Source organism: Rousettus aegyptiacus, unplaced genomic scaffold, assembly GCF_014176215.1.
Source record: "Rousettus aegyptiacus isolate mRouAeg1 unplaced genomic scaffold, mRouAeg1.p scaffold_m13_p_3, whole genome shotgun sequence".
Taxonomy (NCBI): Eukaryota; Metazoa; Chordata; class Mammalia; order Chiroptera; family Pteropodidae; genus Rousettus; species Rousettus aegyptiacus.
Window position 1 is genome coordinate 11917943 of NW_023416306.1, and position 25563 is coordinate 11943505.

Here is a 25563-nt window from a genome sequence, read left to right on the forward strand (position 1 = left end):
ATGCCAGATTATTAAAAACCAGACCCTCTTGACTATGTTCGATTAGACCTTTTGCTAAAATCCTCCTGGGAGGAGGGTTTGGGTTGAGGATCCCGTAGCAGGGAGGTGTGAGTGTTTCGACAGAGAAGGAAACAGGTCATGCTTTCAGCAGAGCTGCAGCGGTGGCCGTTGGCATTCCTGTTTGTGATGCGTGTTTTGTATCTGAGAAATCAGCTGTACGTACAGCTTTCTAGCACCAGAATGGAGAATTAAGTTTATTTTCTGACCACTAAATTACTGCTTTTGTACATACCAAAGAGAGTTAGATATATCATTATCAAAATTGCTTTTGATTGTTTTAAATTATGCACCGAAATCGTAATTTCTGGAAAAGGGCTTTCTAAAGATATCAAAAAAAAAAAAAAAAAGACACCGCCATTATATTAATGGTACTTGAGATGCAGATTTGTACAATTCAGCTAGAATTAGAAATGCTCTCATCTGCCCAGCTCTTGTAGTCTGTACCTAAATATTAGGAAAAGTAGATTTTTATCCCCTATTTGTATGGGAGATACCGTCCTGTGTTCAGGAAGATTGGGTAATTCAATGAACTTAATTTACCCAAATATCTTGAAAAAAAAAATTTTAAGTTTGCAGTTATTCTTTTTTGCTTGTGTTTATTTGCAACTGTGTTTACTTTTTTGCATCTGCTACGTGTGCCAGGATTGTGCTAGATATCTATACATATATCTGCATCACATTTAATCTCTTAATAAGCCCATGAGTTAGGTAAGTATCAACTATATTTTTTTATATGAAAAAATAATAGGCTCCGAAAGCTCAGAAAGTTGTCCGGAGTGACTCAGCTGTTCAGGGGAGTAGTGTGGATATCAACCGAAGTCCTGTTTCTGAGGCAGACAGGGATATGCCTTTCTCAGGAAGGGCGGAGCCCTCTCGTCACCATTGCGGCCTCCAGCCTATGCAAAGTAGAACAAAACTGAAATGATTTTCTTTGTGGTCTTTGGTGACGCAGTGAATCATTAATCCCAAAGCTTGAGAACATTATTGCCGCCCAAGAGTGAAGTGAGGAGACCGGATATACTTCCGGTCGTTCAGTTGTAGAGGCAAGAGGATGGACTTTATAGATATACCTGTGATTGCGTCGGTTCTGGCCACTGACCTGCTCTGAGTCCTCGGGTCAGTCACCTGACCTTTCTCGGCGGCTCACATAGGGTCGTCGTGACCTGGACCCGAGGCTGGCATGACAGCCGAGCGAGGTTGTGTGTGGCAAGTGCCTTGTGCATGGCAAGAGCTCAGCTTATGTGCTCTCCTGGCCCCCTTCCCTTTCCACGTGAGAAGTTCCGTGCTGACGTCTTTAGGAAGGTGGTAGGTGGGCCTCGGCCCAGTGTCCATAAGGTAGCATTTTGTGCGGGGTTATTTTGGAACCAGTGTCGGGTTGACTGACGGCAGTCTTCCAGCCTGAAATTGGCTTTGGCATTTGTGCACTTGCAGATATCTTTTCTGCTGCCATCTGACACACAGATTTGGATCCAAGAATAAAGATTGGTGGAGACTAAGGACCAAGCAAATGACTGTTATTTCGCAGTCCTCTTCGATGAGGCACCCACCTCCTCCCAACCGGCCCCCTTCACCACCACCGGCTGTTCCTGTCCTTGAACCTGTTCTCTCCTCTTCCCTGGAAATCCAGGACGGAACGTGCCTCGCTTTTCTTAACTGAGCACGTAGAGTATGAAGAGCTAGTTTGAGGTCCAGCTGTCTAACCTCGTTGTATGACATTGACTGGTTGTTTGACATCTCAGTTCTTTGTCTGGAAAATAGGCATGATAACTTCTATTATTCTGTGAGCCCTGGGAAGACAGAGTTTACTTCAGGATTATGGGAGAATGTGCTTGAAAGCGTTTCACATCGTAGGACGTGCGAGAAGGGGCTTTTCCTGTTCTTTTTTCCTCGAGGGACTTTGCTGATTTCCTCATCCCCAGGGTCCCAAATAGTTCCCAATAGTTTCAGGTTCCTTCTCTTCCACTTGAATTTTTTTAAAATAATAGCTTTATTTAGATATAATTCACATGTTATATAATTCATCCATTGAAAGCGTAAACGCAGTGAATTTTTAAAAATATATTCATGGAGCCGAGCAGTCATTATCATAATCCGTTTTAGAACACGTTCATTATCCCCAAAGAAACCCCGAACCCTTTAGCAGTCACTTCCCGTCTCCCCCCGACCTGCCACCCAGTAGCAGGTAATCACTGATCTACTTTCTGTCTTTATGTGTTTACCCGCTCTGGACATTTCATGTAACATGGAATCAGATGACCTGTGATCTTTGGCGACTGGCTTTTCCCACTCAGTGTAATGCTTTCAAGGTTCTTTCATGGTGTAGTCTGTATCAGTACTTCATTTGTTTTTATTGCCAAACGATAGTCCATTGTGTGAATATAGTGCATTTTATCTGTCCATTCATTAGTTGACAGACATTTGGGTTGTTTCCACTTTTTGGCTATTATGAATAATGTTGCTGTAAACTTTCACGTGCAAGTTTTGTGAGTACATCGGTCTTCATTTCTCCTGAGTATATATACCCGGGGGTGGAATTACTGGGTCATAGAGAAACCCCGTGTTTAACCTTTCTAGGAACTACCAGGCTGTTTTCTAAAGCAGCTGCACCTGGTGTACAGTTTCACCACTAACTTGACAGTTCCAATTTCTCCACATCCTCGCCAACACTTGTTATTATCTTTTTGATGATAGCTGTCAGAATGAGTAGGAAGCAGCAGTGTTTCATTGTAATTTGATTTACGTTTCTCTGATGACTAATGATGTCAGGCATCTTTTCGGGTGCCTATTGGCCATATATGTATCTCCTTTTGAGAGATATCTATCAGAACTTAGGCTTATCTTTTAATGGATTCTTTTTATTTTTATTACTGAGTTGTAATAGTTTTTTAGCCTAGATTCAATCCCTCTCCTCAGTGTTTAAATATGTTTAAAATTTCCCCACTTGAAAGACACTTACTATTGGTTTAAGTTATTGTTTGCATGTTTATTCCACAAGTAGTTGTTGAGTACCTGCTATGTACTCGTTCTTGTGCTAGAAGCTGTGGATAGGGTATTACCAAGAAATGCGGTGTCCCCAAACTGTGGAGCAGAAGATAGAGAAAGAACAAGTAATTGCAGAGGCTTTTAATTAGAATGGTACTAATGTTCTCCCAGGAGAATTGTAGGGGGCGGTGAGGATGTAACAGGGAGACCTGACCTGGTTTTGAAAGTCAAGGCCCCTTCTCTAAGGAAGGCACATTTGAGCTGAGTCCTAACGACTGTATTGGGATCAGTAGGAGAGGTGGGGTAAGAAAGAGTACCCTAGGCAGAGGAGACAGCATATGCCAAGGCCCTGAGGTGGAAGGAACGTAACACGTGGAGGGACTGATACAAGGTGAGCGTGTGGCGGGAGAGGGGCAGTAACTCAGGCTGCAGGTCAGGCGCAGCATGTAAGGACCGTGACTTTGTCATAAGAGAACTGGGAAGCAGTTAAAATAGTTTTAGGCAGAGGAGAAGAACGGTAGGTTTGCCTTTTCTGCTGCACTATGGAGAGTGGGTTAGAAAGGGCCAGAATGGCTGTGGGGGACACTCCTGAGGCCGTGGCTGTGTCCTAGTGAAGGCCAACAGCGTCCTGGAGCTGGGTGGTGGCAGTAGAGCTTGGGAAGGGGTGAAAGAAATCAGAGACAAGTCGGGGGTTGGAATTAACGGAACCTGGCGAGAGATGAAGTTTGTGATGACTGTAAAGGGACGTTTAAAAAGGACTCCCAGGTTTTTGGCTTGTGCAGTGAGTGCATGGTGGTGTGGGTCACCAAGACAGAGATTGTTGAAGTGGCGTAGTTTTGGGGACATGGAGTGATAGAATGAAAGAGTTGAGTTTTCAGTTGACTTTGGAGCCCCTGTGAGCCACTGAAACTGAAGATGTCTAGGATGGGCAGGTCAGGAGCTTTGGGCACAGGAAGTGTTTATTGGATCAGTGACCCCATAACTGCTGAACACTTTAGTAAGGGGGGTTCTGGTGGACTAGCAGGGGTGGGAGGCAGGTTGGCTCGGATTGAGGAATGGGTGGGAAATGAGGAAATAGATAAGGAGCAAGAAAATGTTTCCCAGGAGATTGTTTTGGACAAGGGACTGCTGTATACTGAGCATCTGGAATGTCCAGAGAAACAGTGCGCCGGGGCCAGGAGCGTGTCGAGGAGAAATAGCATGGCACCTGCCCATCAGAGGAAGGACTGCAGACTGGGAGGCAAACGGAGAATGCCGTTCCAGGAACCAGAAGTCTGGACAGCGGTTTGAATTCTGTTTTCTAAGATTGGCATGAGAACATTGACAGTGCGGCCAAGGCAAGTATATTCAATGCTGTATACGTGTGTGTTTTCAGGATGCTAAAAAGTCCCGCTTGCCCGTCCTCATGAAACCATCCCGGTCGTCAGGAAGCGCGTCTCGGACCCCGGCCTCGCAGGAGGTGGTGACCCAGCTGCAGGGCCAGATCTTGGAGCTACAGGAGGAGCTAAAGGAGTTTAAAATTCGCAATAAGCAGCTTCACCAAAAGTTAATTCTGGCCGAATCGGTGATGGAGGGGAGGCCAACGCCAGACAACACACTACCGAAAGGTAAGCACCGAGAAAAATGTATTCACCAGCTGGATGAACGACCCGCTAGAACTGCTCGAAATGTCAGCCTTGTTGTTTAGAATTGCAATAAGTGGGAGTATAAATTTCACAAATTGCAGTGATTAATCTTGACTCTTGACAAATACATAATCAAGAGAACTCAATAAGGAAAATGGATCTATTGTTTTTGTTTTATTCTGGAGTCTGGATGAAGGGGGCTCGCAGTGCTCCCGGGTCTTGTGCGGTCACCTCTCCCTTCGTTTTGGGATTGTCCGCGGGGGCCCAGTTGTGGGGCAGCTCGGGTCTGGGCTTTCTTTCTGACTTTGTCTGTGGAGGCCTTGGGCCCATGGCGTTGGGTGTGTATGGGAGGGTCCTCTTCGTAGGATTCTTTGGAATGTCCAGGGCTGGTTCCGCACCCCGCTGGCCTATGCCTTCCTCTGGACACGACCCCTGGGACAAAGGGTCAAGGTTAGACTCTGTAGACTCGGAGGGGGCACCTTGGTGGGATCCTCTAGTCTGGGATCGTGACCGCTGTCCCTTTGAGAAGCTGAAGGAAGCTGAGGGCACTCTCAGCACATGAATGGGGTCGAATGTCATGTTCAGAGGGTTCGGGAATCCACCAAAGTACTTACATTGACTCCTGGTTTTGAACTTCTGCCCTAAGCAAATGACAGCAGTCACCATAACAAGAACAGCAGCAGCAGTTTTTTCTTTATCTATTCAAAGAGTGTGTATTAAACCCTCCCATGTGCCAAGCACTGTCGTCGTGGTCACAGGGATGATAGGAGTGAACAAAACCCATGAAGCCTTACGTCTAGCTTCCATTCTTGTGGGTGGAGAAAGACAATAAGCTGATAAACAGGCATGTGATATGTGAGTCGATAAGTGCCGTGGAGGAACAGAAAGTGGGGGCGCGGGGGGCAGCAAGGAGTGGGGGCGGGGCCTGCCGGTGTACGAGGCACGTTTGGAAGAACCTTCCTGGCGAGGCGATAGCTGAACAAACTGAGGAAAAGAGTGGGCCAGGCATCTTGGGAAGCGCCTTCCTGCGAGAAGGAACGAGGGCGAAGGCCCCGATGTCGCCCTGAACTTGAGAAGCTGGACGAGCAGGGAGGAGGCCAGTCACCTGGCCGGAGTGGGGTGAGAAGGAGGGAGAGGGAGAGGCAAGGCCGGGAGCAGGTCGAGCAGCCCCTCGCCGGCTCCTCCGGGGCTCTGTCTTTGGCTATAGGGAAGATCGCAGGCTGTCGGAGGGTTGTGAGCAGCAGAGAGACGTGATGTGACTTGAGCTTTAAAGCAGGGATTGCGCAGCCACGGCCCGTGGGCCACACTCGTGTATTCGTAAGGCTTCACGGGGACACAGCCACACTCAGTCATTTGCGGATTGTCTGTAACTGCTTTTGCACTATAAGGGCAGAGTTGAGTCGTCGTGGTAGAGACCCTGTGGCTCATAAAGTCTAAACTACTTATTTTTTGGCTTTTTGAGCTGACCTCTGCTGTAAAGAATCACTTTTAACGTGACCCTTTGGAAGGTTGGAGTTGGCATGCACTGAGATGGGAATGCGGCGGCGGGGGCAGGCACTTCGCGAGAGGCCAGCTGACCATCCCTGTGGGCGTCCATCCCCGTGGGCGACCATCCCGCTGGGCGACCATCCCCCTGGGTGACCATCCCCGTGGGCGACCATCCCCGTGGGCAACCATCCCGCTGGGCGACCATCCCCGTGGGCGACCATCCCCCTGGGCGACCATCCCGCTGGGCGACCATCCCCGTGGGCGACCATCCCCCTGGGCGACCATCCCCGTGGGCGTCCATCCCCGTGGGCGACCATCCCGCTGGGCGACCATCCCCCTGGGCGACCATCCCCGTGGGCGACCATCCCCCTGGGCGACCATCCCGCTGGGCGACCATCCCGCTGGGCGTCCATCCCCGTGGGCGACCATCCCTGTGGGCGTCCATCCCCGTGGGCGACCATCCCCGTGGGCGACCATCCTGCTGGGCGACCATCCCCTTGGGTGACCATCCCACTAGGCGACCATCCCCGTGGGCGACCATCCCCATGGGCGACCATCCCTGTGGGTGGGGATATCAGGCAGGCAGTCGGAGGTGGACATGTCTGGAGTCAAGGGGAGAGGTCTGGGCTGGAGGCGTAAACTCAGGAAAGGTTGACATGTTCCCGGCGTTTGAAGCTGTGGACTTGGAGACTTAGGGAGTAGCCCCAGGGATGGAGCCTGGGGCTCTCCAGTAGGCGGCGGTTGGACTGAGAAGGAGCGGCCAGTGGGGCGGGAGGGGAGCCCTGGAGGATGACGGCCCAGAAGCCTAGTGAAGAATGGATTGGCTGTGTCAAGTATCGCCAGTGAGACAAGCAAGACGAGGACTGAGGACCGGCCTTGGGTCTAGCAGTGGGGGTGTCCTTGGTCACCTTGAAGGGAGCTGTTTCTGTGGAGCTCCCTTCTGGCCTGGGTTCCAGAGAGAGGACCCAGGGGAGCAGTTGGAGACAGCGGGACAGGCAGCACTGAGGAATTTCACCGTCAAGGGGTGCAGAGAAGCAGGCCACTTGGGCTCCACACTGTCAGTGACTCTCAAGAGGTTCAGTCAATCAGGTGACCGTGGGTGACTGCGGTCAAGTGGGGCAGGTGGTGGTGTCTGACTGCATGAGCCGCAAAGCTGGAGTGTTTAGGGAGAGACAGGGTGATCTGGAAGTGTCGGTGAGGAGCAAAGGTACTTACACAGGTCCAAGTCCACGACACAGGGGGTGCAGGAAAGAAACGTCCCTCCCTGGGGAGGAGCCAGGAGAAGCTCGTTGGGGTCAGCCCTGGTTCCCTTGGAACGAGGGAGTGAGATGAACATGCAGAGAGGAGATTGAGGTTATTTGGGATTTTTCCAACAAAGGGTTTGCTTGCTTACCAGGGTGGGAAGGTTGCACCGATTACGGCAGTGGTCTCCTACCTTTTTGGCGCCAGGGACCGGTGCTCCTATGAGAATCTGATGCCCGATGATCTGAGGTGGAGCTGAGGCGGTGATGCTAGCGCTGGGGAGCGGCTGCAGATACAGATGAAGCTTCGCTCTCTCGCCCGCCTCTCTACTCAAACTGTGTGGCCCAGTTCCTAACAGGCCACGGACCAGTACCAGTCCACAGCCTGGGGTTTGGGGCCCCTGGATTAGGGGATTTTCAGAGTGGTTTGGGGATGGGAAATGACTGGGAGCCTTGGACTTCCTGGGGCAGGAAAAACCCAGTACACATTGTTCATTCAGCCCTACAGTCCATTTTAGATACAGCATCTTATTGAATCCTCGTAACAGTCCTTTGAGGCATGTACAGTAAATATTTCTGTTTTATCATTGAAGCAGTAGTTTCAGAGGTAAAGTGACTTGGCCTCAGTCACAGTGTGAGTAACTTCTGATCTAGGTTTGGGCCAGACTGCCTGATTCCAAGCCTGAGCCCTTCAGTGTTTCATAAAGCTAGTATATGATACTTTGCCTATGGATTTTATGATGATCTATAGCCAGAGGTATTTTCCATTTAATTTTAGGTTCTTTCGTGGGTTCACCATAGTTAGGGTTCAAAACAGGTTGGCTTTTGGCAGAATTGCTCTTCCCCTCCCTCCTTCCTTTCCCACCTTCTCTTAATTCATCCACCTGCCCAACTGGGCATCCATTCACGGCATCCATTCGCGGGTTCAGCGACCGTCCCCTGAGCACCTGCTGTGTCCCCAGCCTCGTGCACAGGGCGCAGGAGAGAGAGGGGGCAGTGAGAGATAGTCTCTGCCTCCGAGAGCTCCCTGTCCACTGGGGCGAGGCAGATAGTTAACAGGGCAGTGCGGGGCAGGAGAGAGGGACACTTCAGAAAGGACAGATTTTATGGTGAGGGTGACTCAGCCCAGCAGAGGCCCAGGGGCTTTCCCCGCGGCTTGCCGTTCGCACCTAACAATATTTTTTTTCTTGCCGAGACCCCAGGGTGCCCCAGCCAGGCGTTGCTTCTGCAGTTGCTGAGGTGACCCAGGGGGCTTCGCGCTTCTTGGCCAAGGTGGGCATGAGTCTATAGAATTCATTTTCTCACTCATAGTTTTTTGAGAACCTGAATGTAAACCATTTCAGACAAGCTGCAGTATATTTATGCTTTTTATGTCCTGTTATGGCAGCGCGATAGATTAATTTTATCTTATAAATTGCATTTTGCCTCCCCAGTGTTTTTATTTCCCTGTTGTAGTTTTGTGTTCTTCTCAGTTGCTTGGCTAAGTTTCAAGACTATGGTTTTATTTATTTTTCGTCCTCTTCGTGAACACCTGCAGCCTGGCCCCTCGTAGGAGCAGCCTACCGGGACAGCCCCGGAGAGCAAAAAAGAACAAAAACCACACCCTGTGTCTGGAGAAACAGGGAGGGGGCAGCGATCAGCAAACCGGTTACGGCACCAGGCAGAATCCAACCCCTGTGTCTGTCGAACGGCTACTGTGTGCCAGGCACCATTTGGGGTGTTTAATGTAAAAATTATTACTAAGCCCTGCAACAGCCATCGTAGGACATCATCATTATTGCCGTTTAACACATGAGGATGCCGAAATTTTTCAAAAGAATTGATGGATCCAGGGTCACTTAGTTGGTAAGGAGGTGGACGAGTCGGGGTGCAGTAGGGTGTACCCTGAGCTTACCAGTCCGTTTGGCAGACGCTTTTCAGTCAGGCGGTGGGCTGCGTTCCGGCGGCTCGGCCTAAAAGGACCCAGTCCCGCTCTCAGGGGTCTCGGTCGGCCAGTGTCCTTGGTGCTGGCTGTTGTCACACGTGCACGGGTGACCTCCAGCCACCCGGGAAGGTGGGTCAGAGGCGAGACTGAGCTGACACCTGTTTTATCGGGTTTATTGTCAGCAGGAAAGCTACAGAGACTTAGGTGAGATTCAAGCAAGTTGCATCTCTTCTTAAAATTATAAATTTTTATAAACATACAGATAAGCACAAAGGATAATATAACAACATTCGTGCTTCCATTCAGCCAGAATGAACAAATGCGTACAGTTTTTCTTTTTACCTTAGGTCTTTTTTTCCCCTTCATTTTTAAAAAAAAAAAAAAAGTCACCATGAATCGACCTAATTCAGCTCTGTAAGAAATCATCGTCTTTGGGAATTCTAAGTTTGTCTTGCGGCAGCCATGAGAACACCCGTGTCTGGGGAGACACTGAGCCTGGGCCTGTTCCCAGTGGCGTCTGCTTCCCCAGGGCCCACTCAGTGCAGTGACACTGTGGTCACCTGCTTCTGAGTGTTCCAAGCTTTGAGGAGAAGGCTATTCTACCATGGTATAAACTACCCCTTAGCTGACTTGTAGAAAGTTCCAGAGCTACAGTATGTCCTGGGACGTCTTTTATTTCTTAGTCCATAGTTAATTGATTACTAAAGGCCCCTTGACTGACTCCCTTTTCCTCTCAAATCCCTACATTAGTGAACTTCTTACCTCTTTCTTAATATGCTTCTAGAACTTTGTACATGCTGTTGCTTCTGCCCAAATTTCCCCCCTTTAATTGTTGCCTAGCCGATGCCTCATCCTTTGGGCCTCTGCTTAAATGTCACTTTCCAGGCAAGGCCTTCCTGAATCCCCCAATTATTTAGACACTCCTGTTCCCTCCTCTCCCTCCTGAATTGACTTGCCCATGACTGTTACATACTTGGGGATGAATGAAGGGCCTTCCCGTTGAGGGTTGAACAGTGTCTCCCTTGCTTCTGCGCCGCTGACGTGGGTGACCTTGGTCGTGGAGGGAGGCTCAGGAGGCAGTGTTCGGCGTCGGAGGCTTAGTCGCCCTGAACCTTGGGCAAGTTCGAATCTCTCTAAGCCTTGATTTTCTCTTCTGTAAAATGGGGATACTAGTGGTGCCTCAGAGGGTTGTTAGAGAACTAAGCAGACAGCATGGATGAGGCGCCGGGCACCTAGGCCGGGTCCTGGCACGTGGCTACATGTCCCAGGCCTTGCTAAATGTGCAGGTTCACACCACACACTACAGCTTACAACCCCCCCCCCCCCCACACACACACACACACACCCTGCATGCACCGATTTTTAAACGGAAAATGGAAGCAACTCCTTTGGATCTTTATCGAGGGCTGCTGAGCAGAGACTAGCAAAGCCACGTTGCCATGTTAATGCCGGCGTGCTGTCTGCCAGCCTGGAGCCTCGAAAGCGCATCCTTACCGCTGCTGAATCATAAACTGCTGCAAGTCGGGACCCTTCTGAAGTGAAAATTATGAATGTCAAGCGTCTGACTGTTAGGTTTGTTGTGTTGTGAGGAGCGAAGTTTAAAGTGGAATGACGATGGGAACGCACACCCCAGCCGTTGTGCGTGTGCAGCTGAACATCAGAGCCGGCCACAGTCTGTAGCACAGAAGGACACTCACGTAGGTCCCACCCTTGTCTTTGCCTCACGATTGCTTAACAGAAGTTATCAGAACCGAGCTTTCTTCTCCCCAGCGAACACTGCTTCTTGCCATGAAATTCCATTATCATGCAGTTGTTGTAGCAAAGCTATTTCCCCGTCTTGGCGGGTGATCCCTGGAAGAAAGCCTTCTTGAAATCTCTCCCTCTGTCTCTCTGCTTCTCCCATGCTCATTCAGCCAGTGGTACTTACTGAGAACCTTCTCTGCCCCAGGCCCTGTGCCAGGCACTGGAGACACACATGAGTGACATGGTCTCCACCCCGAAGGACCTCAGGGACTAGTGCTTAAAACACATTTTGTCCAGTGAAAATGCCGTATTAGGAATGCTTCCTTTAGGTCATGTAGCAGTTGCTCTCTAAAAAGGTTTGCTTTATGGTATTTGCTTGCGAGCAGAGATGAGAATGGGCTTAAAGTCATGAGGAGCAGTTGCAGAAATTGGAATACACAAGCCTGACAGATTTTTGTGTGCTTTTCTTTCTGAGAGATCTCCTAGGTCATTTCCGATCCACGTTGTTGCTTTTGGCAGCATTTCCCAGGTCCACAGCCTTTCCTCGAATGCTTCCCATGACAGGCTTCCTCTTCTATCTTTGAACAGTTTCAGGGAAGCAGAGGACGTGGGGTTCCTTCACTGCTGTGTGCCAGATACTGTTAGTCTTTTTTACAGATATTGTTCCGTTTGATCCTAAAAACAAAACAAACACAACCTCTCACATGACTGGTGTTCTCTCCACTTTGCAGATGAAGCTACTGAGGCTCAGAGAGATTAAGTGACTTGCCTAAGGTTATGTAACTAAGTGGCATTCAAGTAAACAGCAGAGCTAGAGTTTGAAACCGGGTCTGTTGGATTTCAAAGGAGAGTTTTTCTATTAAATTATGCTCCCTCTTAAGTATTGAGACGACTCCTTATATTTGTGCTGAGCTTTCCCTGGACAGCAGGCAGTGTGGTATGTGGTTAAGGACAGAAGCTCTGGGCTCTGCCCTGAGCTCGAAGCCTCCCAGTAAGCATTGTAGTCATCTCTGGGGAAACTGAGGCTCTGAGATAGCAAGTTACTTGCCTGAGGCTGTGCGGCCAGCAAGTTGCAAAGCTGAGTGTGGCCCCACCTCTCTGGCTTCAAAGCTACATATTCTTCCTGCAGCACCAGCCCATCCGTCAAACACATTTGGCTGCATTTCCAAGGATTTAAACTAGCTGTAAGGAAATGTTTTCGCAGGGTGGTGAGTCATTGAAGCAGCTCACTAAAGGAGACGTCATGGCATCTCTTGGAAACTGGTAGACATGGAAATGAGAAGAAGGCTCTCGTCTGCTGTAAATTTTAGAATTACTGCTTTTTAACGTTACTTCGTTCAGTACCCAGTATTTATCCGACCTCTGACTTCTGATCTGGCCGGGTACTGTGCTAGGCTCAGAGAATATGAAGATGAAAGGCCAGCGAGGGAAGTAACCTAAATAACTAATTGCCATGTAAATCAATAAGCCAGTTGTAGTCCCTACATCAGCTCCCAGCATGTATTACCTTTGCCCCAGGTAAGATGTTTAAGGTGCTATGGAAGCACAAAGGAGAGAGTGTTTTGCATGGATTGGAGATGGACTTGCAGAAGAAGGAAAGTAGATCTGGGCGTTGAAGGTCAGGTGTTCTCCAGGCAGAGGGAAACGCAGGTGCGAAAGCGTGGAGGCATGGACCAGCCTGGTGTGTATAGGGGATTATGGCGAGTAGGGCATCTCGTAGGTGGTGCCAGGGGATGGGCCCAAAAAGCTCGCCTGGATCGCGGAGGCTCTCCGATGCTGTGAGGGAGGCTTTGGATTTGATCCTCAAGAGAGTGGGGATGTCGATCAGTTTTAGATGGCAGGAGGTGGTTACCATGGTTAAATTCACTTTTTAGAACAGTGGCTCTGGGGAAGAGGATGGGCGGAGAGATGAGAGGGAAGACTAGGGTTAGGGAGGCTTGTGAGAAGGCTCTCGCCGTGGTCTTGGCTTGGCAGTGGCCGTGAGGAAGGACGGGGGATGGATTTCAGCAGATCCTGACATAAATGTTTGATTTTCAGACTCTGAAATTTGCCAGCCCAGCGACCTTGCCATCTTGCCAACATGCAAAGAGAATCCTTCTGGAGATTTTCGGGGCCCAACTTCAGTGGCTACGAACCTGAGTTCTAAGAGTCAGCTTTCCACTGAAGTCAGTGTGATTGGAACTGATCAGTCTGAGAACATCGATACCTCAAACGACGCAGAAAACTTAAAACAGAAAATCTGTGACTTGGAAACCGAGCTCGAGAGCTACCGGAATTTCATATCTCAGCTTCAAAAGCACTCCCAGTGCAGCGAGGCCATTATCACAGTTTTGTGTGGGACAGAAGGAGCCCAGGATGCCTTGAACAAGCCCAAGGGCGGTACCGATGAAGAAGAAGTGACCTTTTCAAGCTTGCACCAAGTACGTTATGTGAAGCACATGAAAATCCTCCACCCGCTGGCCCCCGAGATGGTCGGTGGCAGGATGCTGGAGAGCCTCGAACGGCGGCTGGCGGAGCAGGAACGTGAGCTGCAGAAGGAGCCGGATCTGGACGTGGAGCTTTTCGGTGAAGTCCAGGACCTGCAGAATAAGTTCAGAGATCTGTCGCCCTCAAGGTAGCCCCCGCCCCTGTCTCCTCCCCCTGTCTAAGCCTGCAGTCCCCTGCGTTGCCTCCGCACCAGAGCCCCTAAGCTAAAAGGGAACTGCCGTGCCCTGGGGTGGGAGGCGTGACCGCGGGCTGAAGGCCGCCAGGCCCTGCGAGAGGTGGAGAGTGGGGTCACAAAGAACAGGGCCTGCACGCACGCCCGTCTCGCATCCTCTGAAACTGGCGGGGCTGATTTTGCCCGTCTCAGGTTGGAGACTCAGGGTACAAGTCGCTCGCTGAGTGATAGGATGTTTGCCAAATGGCAGTGTTCACTCCGGGACCCCACCACTAGCTTTTCCTGCGCTGCGGAACCGAAACTGATGCCCTAGGCAGGCGGGCAGAATGTAAATATTTTCCATATCTTTACCCTTTAAGGTCATCTTAGAGAAATAAGCCTGTGTTGAAAGAGAAGAATTCTTAGGCCATGAAGATGTTTAATGGACACAGATATTTACTGTTTTGCTTCATGAGATATGGCAAAAATGAGGTCATTTGTGAAGTCGACCTTCATTGTTACTAATTTGAGACTCACACATCGTTCTGAGCTGTCAGGAGCCAGAGTTAATTTTTCAAGACTCCCCAAACAGTGAGATTGAAGGAAGCTTATATTTATTGAAAGGCAGTTGTATCAGACCTTCAGTTAGGCATTTTTCTTTTTTAACCCTCAAAATCGCCCGAGAAGGATGTTTTTTATCGTGTCTTCATAGATGAGGAAATTGCGCCTCAAAGAGGTTGCCCGCAAAGGTTGGGAGCAGGTCAGAGCCCGTGCCGGGGTCCAAGCCCGCATCATCCCGCTCCAGGACTCTGTTCTTTCTCATCCGTGAAACTGGCCCCGCCTGCAGTCCTGGTGTCACGTGACCTGTGTGCACACTCAGGTGCACGGTGGTCACCAGTCCCCACATCCTGTCATTCTTTCAGGGGAGGGGGAGCACAAACCGAGGGCTCAGCATCTTTGCCAGGCCACTCTGGAGCCAGGCTACCGGGGCCACAGTTTCTGTGAGCCACGTTTTCCTTAACTTGTGTTTTTCTCAGTGCGTAATACCTGTGGGAAATGGCAGGCGTGGCATCAGGAGGCACCGTCCGAGACAGAGTGAGACAGAGTGCGGGAGTGGAAGGCAGAGCTGTGTCTGCATCCTAAGTCTTCACCGTTTAACTCGGTGATCCCTGGGAGTCTGTGTCCTCTTCCGTAAAAGGAATGGTTCACACATTTGTTGGAAGACTTAGGAGGAGGAGATAACTTATAAAAAATCCCTAATGCAGCAAGTGACAGATCCTCCATAAGTGATAGTTAGGGTTATGATTATCCCCTGGCCTTCCAGCTGAGAGGAGGAAGTCCTGTCTGTGTTCTCCTGCCTACAGTTTCTTTCTTGTTCGTGAGAATTTGCGGTGGGCCCCTTGACCCTCGGACGCTTGTTTCTACAATTCGGAATAGGATTTTTGAAGAGTGTGTGGAAACCGATTGTTCTCCCGAGTCCTTGCCAATCTAACTTTAATTGGGGGCTTTATGAGGTTAAAAATATTCCAGAAGAACCTTTGTTTCATCATTTGTTGGCTGCTTTGAGATCGAAGGAGTGACCTTGTATGGTTTTCAATTTTTCTAAAAGTATATAGACTTGTACAGCTGCAGGCTTTTAAAAATTGTGCTCTGTCATTTTTCCAATTAGCGTTAAGGTCACAGAAATTCAATTCCAAAATGGTACAAGCATTTTCTTTCCCCTCCTTTATCAGATACAATTCATTAGTTCAGTCCCAGGCCAGGGAGCTCTCCCTTCAGCGGCAGCAGATGAAGGACAGCCACGGCATCTGTGTCGTTTATCGTCAGCACGTGAACACCATGATCAAGGCATTCGAGGAGTTGCTTCAGGCCAGCGACGTGGATTACTGCGTGGCCGAGGGTTTCCAGGAGCAACTGAATCAATGTGCTGAGCTGCTCGAGAAATTGGAAAAGCTGCTTCTCAGCGGTAAGTGGGGCGAGGTGCTTCGAGTCCTAGGACACGTGGGTAACGGATCCAGGACGTCCTGGAGGGCCGGGAGGGGCTGACTCCGTGGCCCTGCTCCCTTCCGCCCTCTGCTCTGATGAGGTGCGTCTTCCTTTCAGGGTCTGCGTCCACGTCGTCGGTGGCCTGGCCTGTTCCAAGCCTGGGGCCCTGTGTAGGTGCCTGAAAGGTCAGGCCGGTGAAACACACGAATGCAGCCAGCCAGGAGCGGCTGCTCCTCAGCACTCACCACGAGGTGGTTGAATTTTCAAGAGAAGAGGGAAGCCGATTTTGGGTTTTTTTGGTTGTTGTTGTTTTTGGTAAAGACTCATGAGTTTTAGCTGTTGGCAACAACGGACGAAACACAAACAAACAAAAAAACCTAAATAGGTCCATGTCCCATTGGTTAAAAAGTATATTCAAGGGTCAGAGGTGGTCAGAGGAAAAAGGATGGAAGAAAAACCTTGGCTAACCATTTGCTATATGCAAGGTCCTTTAATGAGTATTGTTGCATTAAAATTTTTTTTTTTTAAATAATTCGTCATTTTTCAAGAGCACAGCAAAACCCTTCGTACGTCCTTGTCAGTTCTGGGGTAGTGCACCTGTTGGCTTTCACGACACTGCCACATTTGAAGAGTTGGGGCCAGTCTCTCGATTCGCGATCACCCGTATTTTCTTCACGGTTAGGTTAGATGAGTTACGGGGTTTGGGCAGGTATACCACTACACAAACGATGTTGTGTTCTCATGGCATCACTTCACGCAGGCGCACAATATCAGTTTGTCCCATTTTTGGTGACATTAACTTTGATCGCTTGGTTTAGGTGACGTCTGTCAGATTTCTCCATTGCGAATTACAATATTTCCCTGTGTAATGTAAAAGCAATTAATGGGAGATGCTTTGTAACTCTGTAAATATCCCATTCCTCTTTAACGTTCTGCCCATGAGTTTTACCATCCATTGATGGTTCTTGCCTTAGTCAGCTGTTACTGTGACCGTGGCAACATGGTGATTATTTTTCTAATGCTGTCATTTCTTCTTCATTTGTTATTAGGTGACATCTGCTATCAGGATGAATTCTCCCTTTACCTCCTTTTATTTATGTATTTGTTGTTTGTTTATTATCAGCATTGACTTGAAGATTCTCCTTTTATTCAACCGACTGTTTATGGTCCATTCTGTCATATTGCTCAAATTGTCCAGAATAAGCAGGTGGCAGTTCCTTTTGTCATGTCTCCCTCTTTTTCTGAGCGGAGGGAAGGGTACTTCCTTACTTTCTGGCACAAAAAAGGATGTTTCAGGCTCATCTTACACAGTCCTGTCCCTGAATCAGTCATTGCTCTAAGTAGCCCTCATCCATTTTAAAGGAGAATGCCATTTAAAAACCAAGAGTTAGTGCTGGGTATGTTCCTTGCTATAAAAATCACATGGTACCTTCGGTTCCTATGCACACCCGGTGTTTTTTTCTTGCTTTTTCTTCTTCTGTATTTGTTTTCCTTTGAGAACCCTGGCTCACAACATCAACGTATCTGCTCATTTGCTTGATTCTGTAATGCACACAGATAGTTCCAGAATCGCTCTGCCCACATCACCGCGAGAAACAAACCTTAAAAAGTTCAAGGTTTGTTTACAGATCTTTTTGTTTCTAGGCTAAGAGTATTTGCTCAGGTATTGAATTTAGTTATTTGGTTTCATTCTTTCTGCAGTCTTGTTATGTTATTCATTCGAAATATAATTAGGGTTTTTTGTTTGTTTCAGTTTGTATTTGATTTTCGGGTTCCCTCATCCTTATTGATTTAACTTCATTTTATTTATTTAGTTAGTTTTAATTAATTAATTATTTTATGGTGACAATGGTTAACAAAATCCAGTTAAGTTTCAGCTGTACATTTTAACAGTAAGACATACATATATTTACATTGTGTGTTAGACCTCCCATAGTTAGATTTCTTTCTGTCACCACATATTTGACACTTTTACCCCATCTACCTCCTCCCTTCTTCTTCCCCTCAACCCTCTGGTAACCACTAGTTTGTCGTCCATGTCCATGACCATTTTCTTTTTTGAATGTGGAAAACATTAAGGCAGTTCCGAAGGATAAACTTTTATCCTTTTAAATTGCCTCTATGAAGTCGTTCTTTTTGTCTCCCTACTTTATATCCATTAGTATTACTTTCTAGCCTTCCTTTCTCTCTTAAACGCACTGGAGATAGCCCGGCCTCTCCACCGAAATGGCATTTGCCAGAGTCACTACCAGCTTCCACTCTGGTAAACCCAGTGATCAGTGTTCAGACTGCATCTTACTCAAACCCACAGCCATTTTGGGATGCGAGAGGCCGTTCCCCCGCCCCGCGCCCAGCCCCAGCGGCCCCTACGAAGTTCTCTCCTCGGCGCGTGCTCCACATTGGCCCTGCCTTTCCTGCCTCACTGCTGCCCGGGCTCCAACTGGCCACTGTCGCCTCCCTGGCCCTGTCCCACTACTGTTCATTGCCACACAGTAGTCAGAGTGATCTTTTCAGAACCTAAGGCGGGTCATGTCCCTTCTCCGTTCCAGATCAAAGGTTTTCGCCTGTGAGGTTAAGGGTTAAATAATCGGCGTGACGCTGATTATCAGAGCCCTTGCATGGCCCTTACGCCGCCGATTATCAGAGCCCCTGCATGGCCCTTAGCCCTGAGTGCTGACTAGTGTCTGTCCCTGTGAGTTGGGCTCAGTCCTCAGAACAGCCCGGGCTACCCGAGGAGCAGCCTTAGCAGAGGAACGTCAGTTGCTCAAAGTCACAAGGATTTGACCTTCACTCTTCTCGTTCGCACAGTACAAATGGTTCACGAGGGGCCACGTCTGTTCTATTTAATCCCATGGTAGAACATCAGGTCGTTTGGCCTCTGGGCGCAGGAAATGGTTTTCCTGGTGTTGTGAAGAGCCCGCAGCTGGGTCTTTGGCAGACCGTTTTCCTAGGCCCAGGCCTGCGCAGCCTTGGAGGGCCAGCACGTCAGAGCACTTGACTTTTCCCGGCTTTATAAATCTGCTTTCTTCTGGCTCAAGTTTTCCAAATAAGCTAGTTTTCATTTTATTATTGGAGAAATAACTGAGTCCTCAAGGTAGGGCTGCATCTTCCAGGCCCGAGGCATTTTCCATCTGTCTCTTTTCTTCCTGCAAGCCCTCCACCTGGCCCCTAGGAAGTGGCGGCCGAGAGACAGTGCCTCTGGCACCAGCTGCCCTCCCCTCATTCAGCCACCCCTCCCCCCTGATTTATTTTTTAGTTATTTACCTCGACAAGCCCAAGGAGATCTCACTTTTTGTCTCCTGCAAAGCAGAAGTGTTTCAAGCTTGGCAGACAACATAAACGTAGAACGTTATTTTCTTCTCCAAAAAGCATTAACGTCTCAGGAACTCTCACTGCAGCTCTTTTTTCTTGGAGAATAAAATGAAACAGTGGTGGGTCTTTCTTGGATGCTATCTGAGGGGTTTGGCTCCTGAATTATGAAATGAGCTGATCACAATGTAGTTTTATATTTGAGGCAGTCACATAGCATGAGTTCTTAAAAAATTCAAATATAGTCTTTTTTATTAATACAAAGCAGTACATGTTTATTGTGGAATAACAGATAAGCAAATACTCCTATAATTGCATCATTTATATAGCAAAACATGAACACCCTGGAGTTTATATTTCCAGACATTTTTTATGCACATTTGTATAAATATTTTTTTATATATATTTGGAGTAGGACTGTTTGCAATCTCTTTCTTTTGTTCAATTATAGATAATAAACATTAGTCTACATTGTTGGTTTTACTAGCTGCAGAGCATTCTTTTGTATGAATGTACCATCATTTATTTAATCATTCCCCATTAGATGGACATTTAGGCTTTCAGTTCGGGGTTGTTATAATGAACACTGTATTGGAGTCTTTGTTCATATCCTTGCTGTTTCTTTGTTAATATTTAATTGGTAGAACCCAAGAAGTAGGATGATAGTGTGGTATTCTAATACTTGTAAGGATGATGAGCTTAGGATTCTTCCCTATCTCCATAGGGGTCTGGAGCCCTGCAAGATTTTGTGAGTATGTGCCTTTTTCTGGGGTGAGGATCTAAAACTTAAATTCTCAAAGCAGCTTGAGGCCCAAAACAGATCAGGAGCTGGGGTTGCAGTCCCAGGTTTTCCACGGCATCCTTGTACCTCCCCAGACAGTAGCATAAAACAGGAAGGCGGTGTTTTGTCTTCAGGTGATTTTGAGTGAGCAGTGGGGAAGGTACGGAGACCACGAGACAGTCCCTTTCCTCACTGTGCTCGCCACGTGTGCCAGGCTCTGCCCCGTGAATAGAAGACAGCTGCTGGGAGCCCTTCCCTCGGCTCTCCTTTGCCTCCTGAGTTGTTTGCAACTCGCATATGACAGTCACGACTGGCCTTGTGAGAGAGGCCACCTATCGGAGTGGAAAGAATAGAACCTTTGGAGCTGAGCAGAGCTGAATTCAAATCCCAGCATTCTGGTTAGGGACCGATTTCCTCTCTGAAGTTATAGCACCTGTCTTTGCAGAGTTATTTGTGAGGATTAAATGAGATTGTTTAAAGTATCTGCCTGGCCACTTGTGGGAGTCCAGGAGGTGACAGCAGTGACTTCTTGTGGGTGTATTTTATTTCCTCAGAGCATAAGCTGCTGGAACCTGGGGGCCTTATCCTGTTCAACCTAGGGAGGGACTGGACATGCAGTGCCCGGTCAGGATCAGGTGACAGTGCTGATAGTTTTACATGGTATGGACCTCATTCTAGGGCACCTTTGATCTCATGTCCTCTGACTCTGTGTCTGGTGCACACAGTGTGAGCTTGGCAGGAGGCACCTCTGGGCTGTGAAGGGAGAGCCTCCAGAAGGAAGGGGTGTCGGAGCTCGACTTTCATCATGAAAGGACTCATAGTTGTTGGAGTGGGGCATGCAAGTTGGGGTTAGTGCGGCGAGCCAGGCTATCAGCGAGAACAGCGGATTTTTCCTCCTAGTGCCCCTGTCGGCTGGCTTCCCATAGCCCCGTAGCTGCTGCTCATCTTTGCGAAGCAGTGCTTTCCTGCCCCAGAGATGCAGAACAGTTGTCACCTACTCGGACTGCTCCCTGATGATGCAGGCTGGGTCGCGTTTGCTTCCTCGACGTGTGCTCCCACTGTGTCCCGTGCCGTTCCTTGTCGCAGCACGGTGGCAGATTGTCTTCGGGTCCATCGTCCCCACTCCGCAGTGAACTTGTTGAGGGTCGGGTGGCCCGTTCATCCCCGTGTCCCCAGGACCTGGCACAGGCACCTAGGAAGAGCACTGTAAATATTTAATACGAATTGTCAGCGAGATGGAAAGGAAAAAACATTTGGGTCAGGTAGCAGACGCCAGGCATGATGTTTGAACTTAATTCCGTGTGATCGATGGATTTGGAGCTAAGCAGTACTGTTTCGAAAGAGACTCTTTAAATGCTGGCGGTGTACGGGGTGGACCAGCACAGAGAGGAAGCCGAAGGCGGGCCAGCCAGCCGCAAGCCTGTCCTGCATAATAATCCTCTCACTTGTTCACATGTGAATTGCAAGACTAGTTGTCTTTTTCCTTGGAAAGATGACGTCCCGCCACTGCCGCTCAGCCTTTAGGTGCAGCAGTAAGAAATGCCTGCGAGGTGGGAGCAGCGTTTTCCTGGCCCCGTCCTAAGCTTTTGCAATAGTCTGACAGACATTGCTCTGTCACCCGCGTGCAGGGAGTTTCCGCCCAGAAATTCAGCGTGTCAGTTGTAACGATCTCCCTGTGAAGCCCACAATAATGGTCTGCTTTGTGGTTTCAAAGAACTCTGTTGAGGTAGGGGAACGCGTGGAATACAATTGTTGTCATTACAAGCTCCCCAAAGGATCTCTTATTTGAAGAAGAGGAAACCCACGCTGCTGGTGGCATCCGGGCACTTCCTCCTGTGGTCACGGAGAGGTTTTTGATGGGTTGAAGATGCATTTATGAATGCTTGAAGCCCAGACCGAGGGCCCCCTGCCCTGGGAAGTCACTGGGGGGTTTGTCCCCAAAAGAGCAGCGGTGAAATGTGAGACAGGAGTCACCGTGTGCCCGGCTGGCGTGCAGAGGACGCCTCAGCCCTTTGGAAGGCTGGGCTGGGGCAGATAGCCGTCCTCAGGGTCTGTAGGGCCAAAATCTTATCATCCGCCAAATGCTGGTCAGCAGCCGTCTTGCAGGTGGGAAGTGAAAAATGCCGACGGAGTTGTTCTTTCAGCGCTCAGGCGGCCCTGCCTGTTCTGATGGTTTGCAGCCTGGGACTTCAGTCATGGTGTTAGAATGTGACCCAGCCACATATAGCTTCCCTGCTTGAGGAGGACCGTAGGATGGAGAGGCGGATCCCCTGAGAGCACTCACTATGTTAGAGCCTGTCGCCCTCTTCCTACCTTTCAGGGAGACAAAATGTTGTGCCCTTTGGGGTCAGCATGTAGCCAAGAAGATGAAGATGTAGATTGTGGTCGAGCTGGCTATAGGAGCATCTCCACGTCCCTTAGTAACTTGGAACCTGCGATAAAGTAGGTGAGAGTGTGCATCGGGCAGAGCGAGGGGGTGGGAACATGAAACCTCCTGGATTTCCATTTATTAAATGGAGATACCAATGCTGGGCCGGTGGGATTGTGGTGCAGCCTAAAGGAGATGGTGGGCGTTACGGAACCATCCCAGGGTCTGGCCCCCGGGGGCCCCGGCCTGTCTGACTCATTCGCGGTACCCAGCAGCGCCCTGCAGTGGTGGGTGGCTTTTACACACTCAGCTCGTTGCGCCGACCTGGTGCCCGTGGCTGCCGGCGGGGTGGAGAGGGAGCCTGCCAGCAGCCACGGCCAGCCTCGTGCATCCAGGGGGAGAGCCACGAGACGCAAAGCAGATGTGCGAGCCTCCAGCGATCTTTCCCTGTGCGTTGTGGTGTGTGAGAACTGTTCCTTTTAGGAAGTAGTTTTGAAAATGGTATGTGTGGGTGTAGTTTAATTATAGTCTCATTTTTCAAGTACAGCTATAGAAGGGTTTGTTTTTTTTTCTTTTAGCCACATGTTAGTTTCTTCAAAGAGCTCATCCCAGTTTGTAATTTTCAGAGTTCTGAAGTATTTCTAAAACAAAGTTGTTAGTCTCTTTGAAATCCGGGCTCCCTTCAAACGGCCAATGATGACATGCAGGAGAGAGAAGAGCTTTCGCCCAGCCACGCTTTGTTTTTCCTTTTGTCATTTCTTTTAGTCAGCTGAGCTCACACACTCCTTTTCCTAGGGATCCCTCTTCTGAGAGTCTTTCCTAAGCAAAGGACTTAAATGCAGATAAAGCTGTATGCACAGAGATGTTTATTTTGTTTATTTTTATGGAAGCGAAACCCTGGAGATGACCAGAACGTCAGAACGTGGCTGGCAAGCCCGTGGTGCGTGCATGGCTACGGTGGAAGACAACGCAGGCCTTGAAAATGGTGTTTCCGGAGCAGATTGTTAGGGAGATGCTTATAATAAAGTACAGAGTGAAAAGTTAACTCACAGCGTGGCCTCGCCCACGCCAAAGTGCACAGTCGGTGCCGTGTCTGTGGTGGGCGCCTGGAGGGTGACGACCTTCTTCCCCCTGATCCGTTACCAATGTCCTATGATGAGCTCGTGTTCTGTTAGCGTGACGTTCTGGGGAAGGAAACAGCGCGGGCACCCAGCAGCGGCGCTGTGCCGACTCTCTAGATCTCCGTGCTGTCACCTTCCCGCTAGAGCCAGCGCCGGAGCAGCGACGAGGACGAGTCCGCAGCCCGCAGGAGCCGCGCGCTCGGTAATCCCACTCTAAATATCCAGGATTGTTACAGAGCGTGTTTAAACAGATGGAGTAGTGTCTCTGCAAATGTACGCGCAAGAAATTATTAGAGAACACTTTTTTTTAAAAAAAATGTCTTCCTCCTTCTTACTGTTATTTCTGCTTCCAGGAAAATCAGCTGGCGTGGGAACGAGCGCCCGGAATGAACCGGTGGAGAGGTGAGTGCGGAGCCCGCCGCACGAGGACGGGCTCCTGTGCTGGCCCTCGGAGCGATCCAGCTCCCCCCCCACCCTGTTAGTCTCCTGCCGCTTGTAAATAAAGCACGAACGCTTACGAAGAAGCTGAGAGTGGCCACACCAAACCACGGGGTCACGCCGTCTTTCCTGCCGCCTTCCTGCAGTCGTTTTTAGGTTGCTCATGGCATTTCTCTGTCAGGTGATTTGACCCAGGCACCTGGGTACCTGCAGAATAAATTCCAGACTCTTTAGCCTGACATTTGAGGCCCTTCTCAGTCTGACCCATCTTTCCTTTTCATCATGTACCCTAGCGGTACCCAACCTTTTTTGGCACCAGGGACCGGTGCTCCTATGAGAATCTAAAGCCAGGTGATCTGAGGCAGAGCTGAGGCGGTGATGCCGGCGCTGGGGAGCGGCTGCAGATACAGATGAAGCTTCGCTCACTCCCCTGCTGCTCACCTCCTGCTGTGTGGCCCAGTTCCTTACAGGCCACGGACTGGTACCAGTTCACAGCCCAGGGGTTGGGGACCCCAAGGTGCCCTGTGCTTCAGTCTTATCTGACTGTTGTTGTTTAGACCATGTCTTTTCACAGCTGTACACTCTGCCTTCTTCCCCTTGTAGTTTGAAAATCTTTTTCAGTGCCATTTAACATGGAAATGACCCTGGCTCTCTCTGATGCTCCCATCTCTCTGCTACATCCCAGGGTCAGTTAGTCTTCCTGGAGCACTTAACACATAGTTACATTACAGCACTTACCACAGGGTACGGTGATACTTTCTGCATTTCTCTTTCCACTCCCAGAACTCCTCGAAAGGGGAAAGGATCCAGCATTAACCCGATGTTGGTGTGTGTTGGCTGCTGCCCTGGACATTCATATTCATTATTTCTGACCCTACCAGGTCAGCATTATTGTTCTCATTTTAGGATGAGGAGCCTGAGGGTCAGAGTTGCATACTTGCCATTAAGAGGCAGAGCTAGGATTTGAACTTGAATATGTTGTATTCCAAGGCCTGGCCTGTTGTCATTAGTCCACATTGCTTTTTGAGGGCAGGGCAAAGAGTATGTTTTTAATACCTTTGTACCTGCTCTAGCCCCAAGTATCTGGCATGTAGTTGGAATTCAGAAAATGTTCATGGAATAAAAGAGATTGTATACTCTCTTAGCTTACCTCTGTGGCCAACTGGCAATGTCAAGGTCTTGTCCTCCTCTGTTTACTTGTTAAAGGTTTTGAATGCTATTAGTGCTACGGTCACTTCCCTCCTCTTTGGAACTATAGCCCTTTGGGCTCCTGGAGGTAAAATAAAGAAATAGAGACCAGTCTGGGGTATAGAATTTTAGTTTTTAGTATATCGTGAAGGCCACCAGCATCGTTCGAGCGAGCAGGCAGGGAGGTAATCACAGCTCTGGAGGACATTTAACCAGGGCTTTTTAAGTTTAGAAGAAATACTCCTTTCCCACTGCACTATGTACAAAGATCCCTCCCAGTCCAGCCCTCAACTTCTGTCCTCATAATAATATCACATCTTGTCGAAGGCCGTGGGCACCTCCCAGGCTGGAGACAGTCTCAGCTGAGATCTAAAGGAGAGTCGCGCCTGGGGGTTCTCTGGGAGAGTGTCCATAGCCCCTTTGAGCCATGTGGCTGGCGCGTGAAATGTGAGGGGCAAGGCCGGAGAGACAGTCAGGGCCGTGCTGGGCTGGTCCTCAAATACTATGTTAAATTCTGTCGTGTAGGAAGAGGAGAGTGTCCGGGCACTAGACGTGACCAGATTTGCCATTTTGAAAGACTGTCATGATTCTTGGAGGGTGGGCTGGAGGGAAGCAGGGAGCCTCTTTCAACCCTCAACCATGTGCTGCCACCTTTTCCGTTTCCGACAGGT

At 49.1% G+C, this 25563-nt stretch overlaps 1 protein-coding gene across 3 annotated transcripts in view; it reads left to right on the forward strand.

The window, feature by feature from the left end:
- Positions 1–25563, forward strand: part of CDK5RAP2 (CDK5 regulatory subunit associated protein 2) — a 156725-nt gene that overhangs the window by 100704 nt on the left and 30458 nt on the right. For all 3 annotated transcript variants that reach the window (XM_016155936.2, XM_016155938.2, XM_016155937.2), the window contains 4 exons: positions 4418–4649; positions 13101–13677; positions 15435–15667; positions 23620–23668. In XM_016155936.2, the coding sequence (XP_016011422.2) occupies positions 4418–4649; positions 13101–13677; positions 15435–15667; positions 23620–23668 (1091 nt within the window). The remainder of the gene's footprint in view (positions 1–4417; positions 4650–13100; positions 13678–15434; positions 15668–23619; positions 23669–25563) is intronic.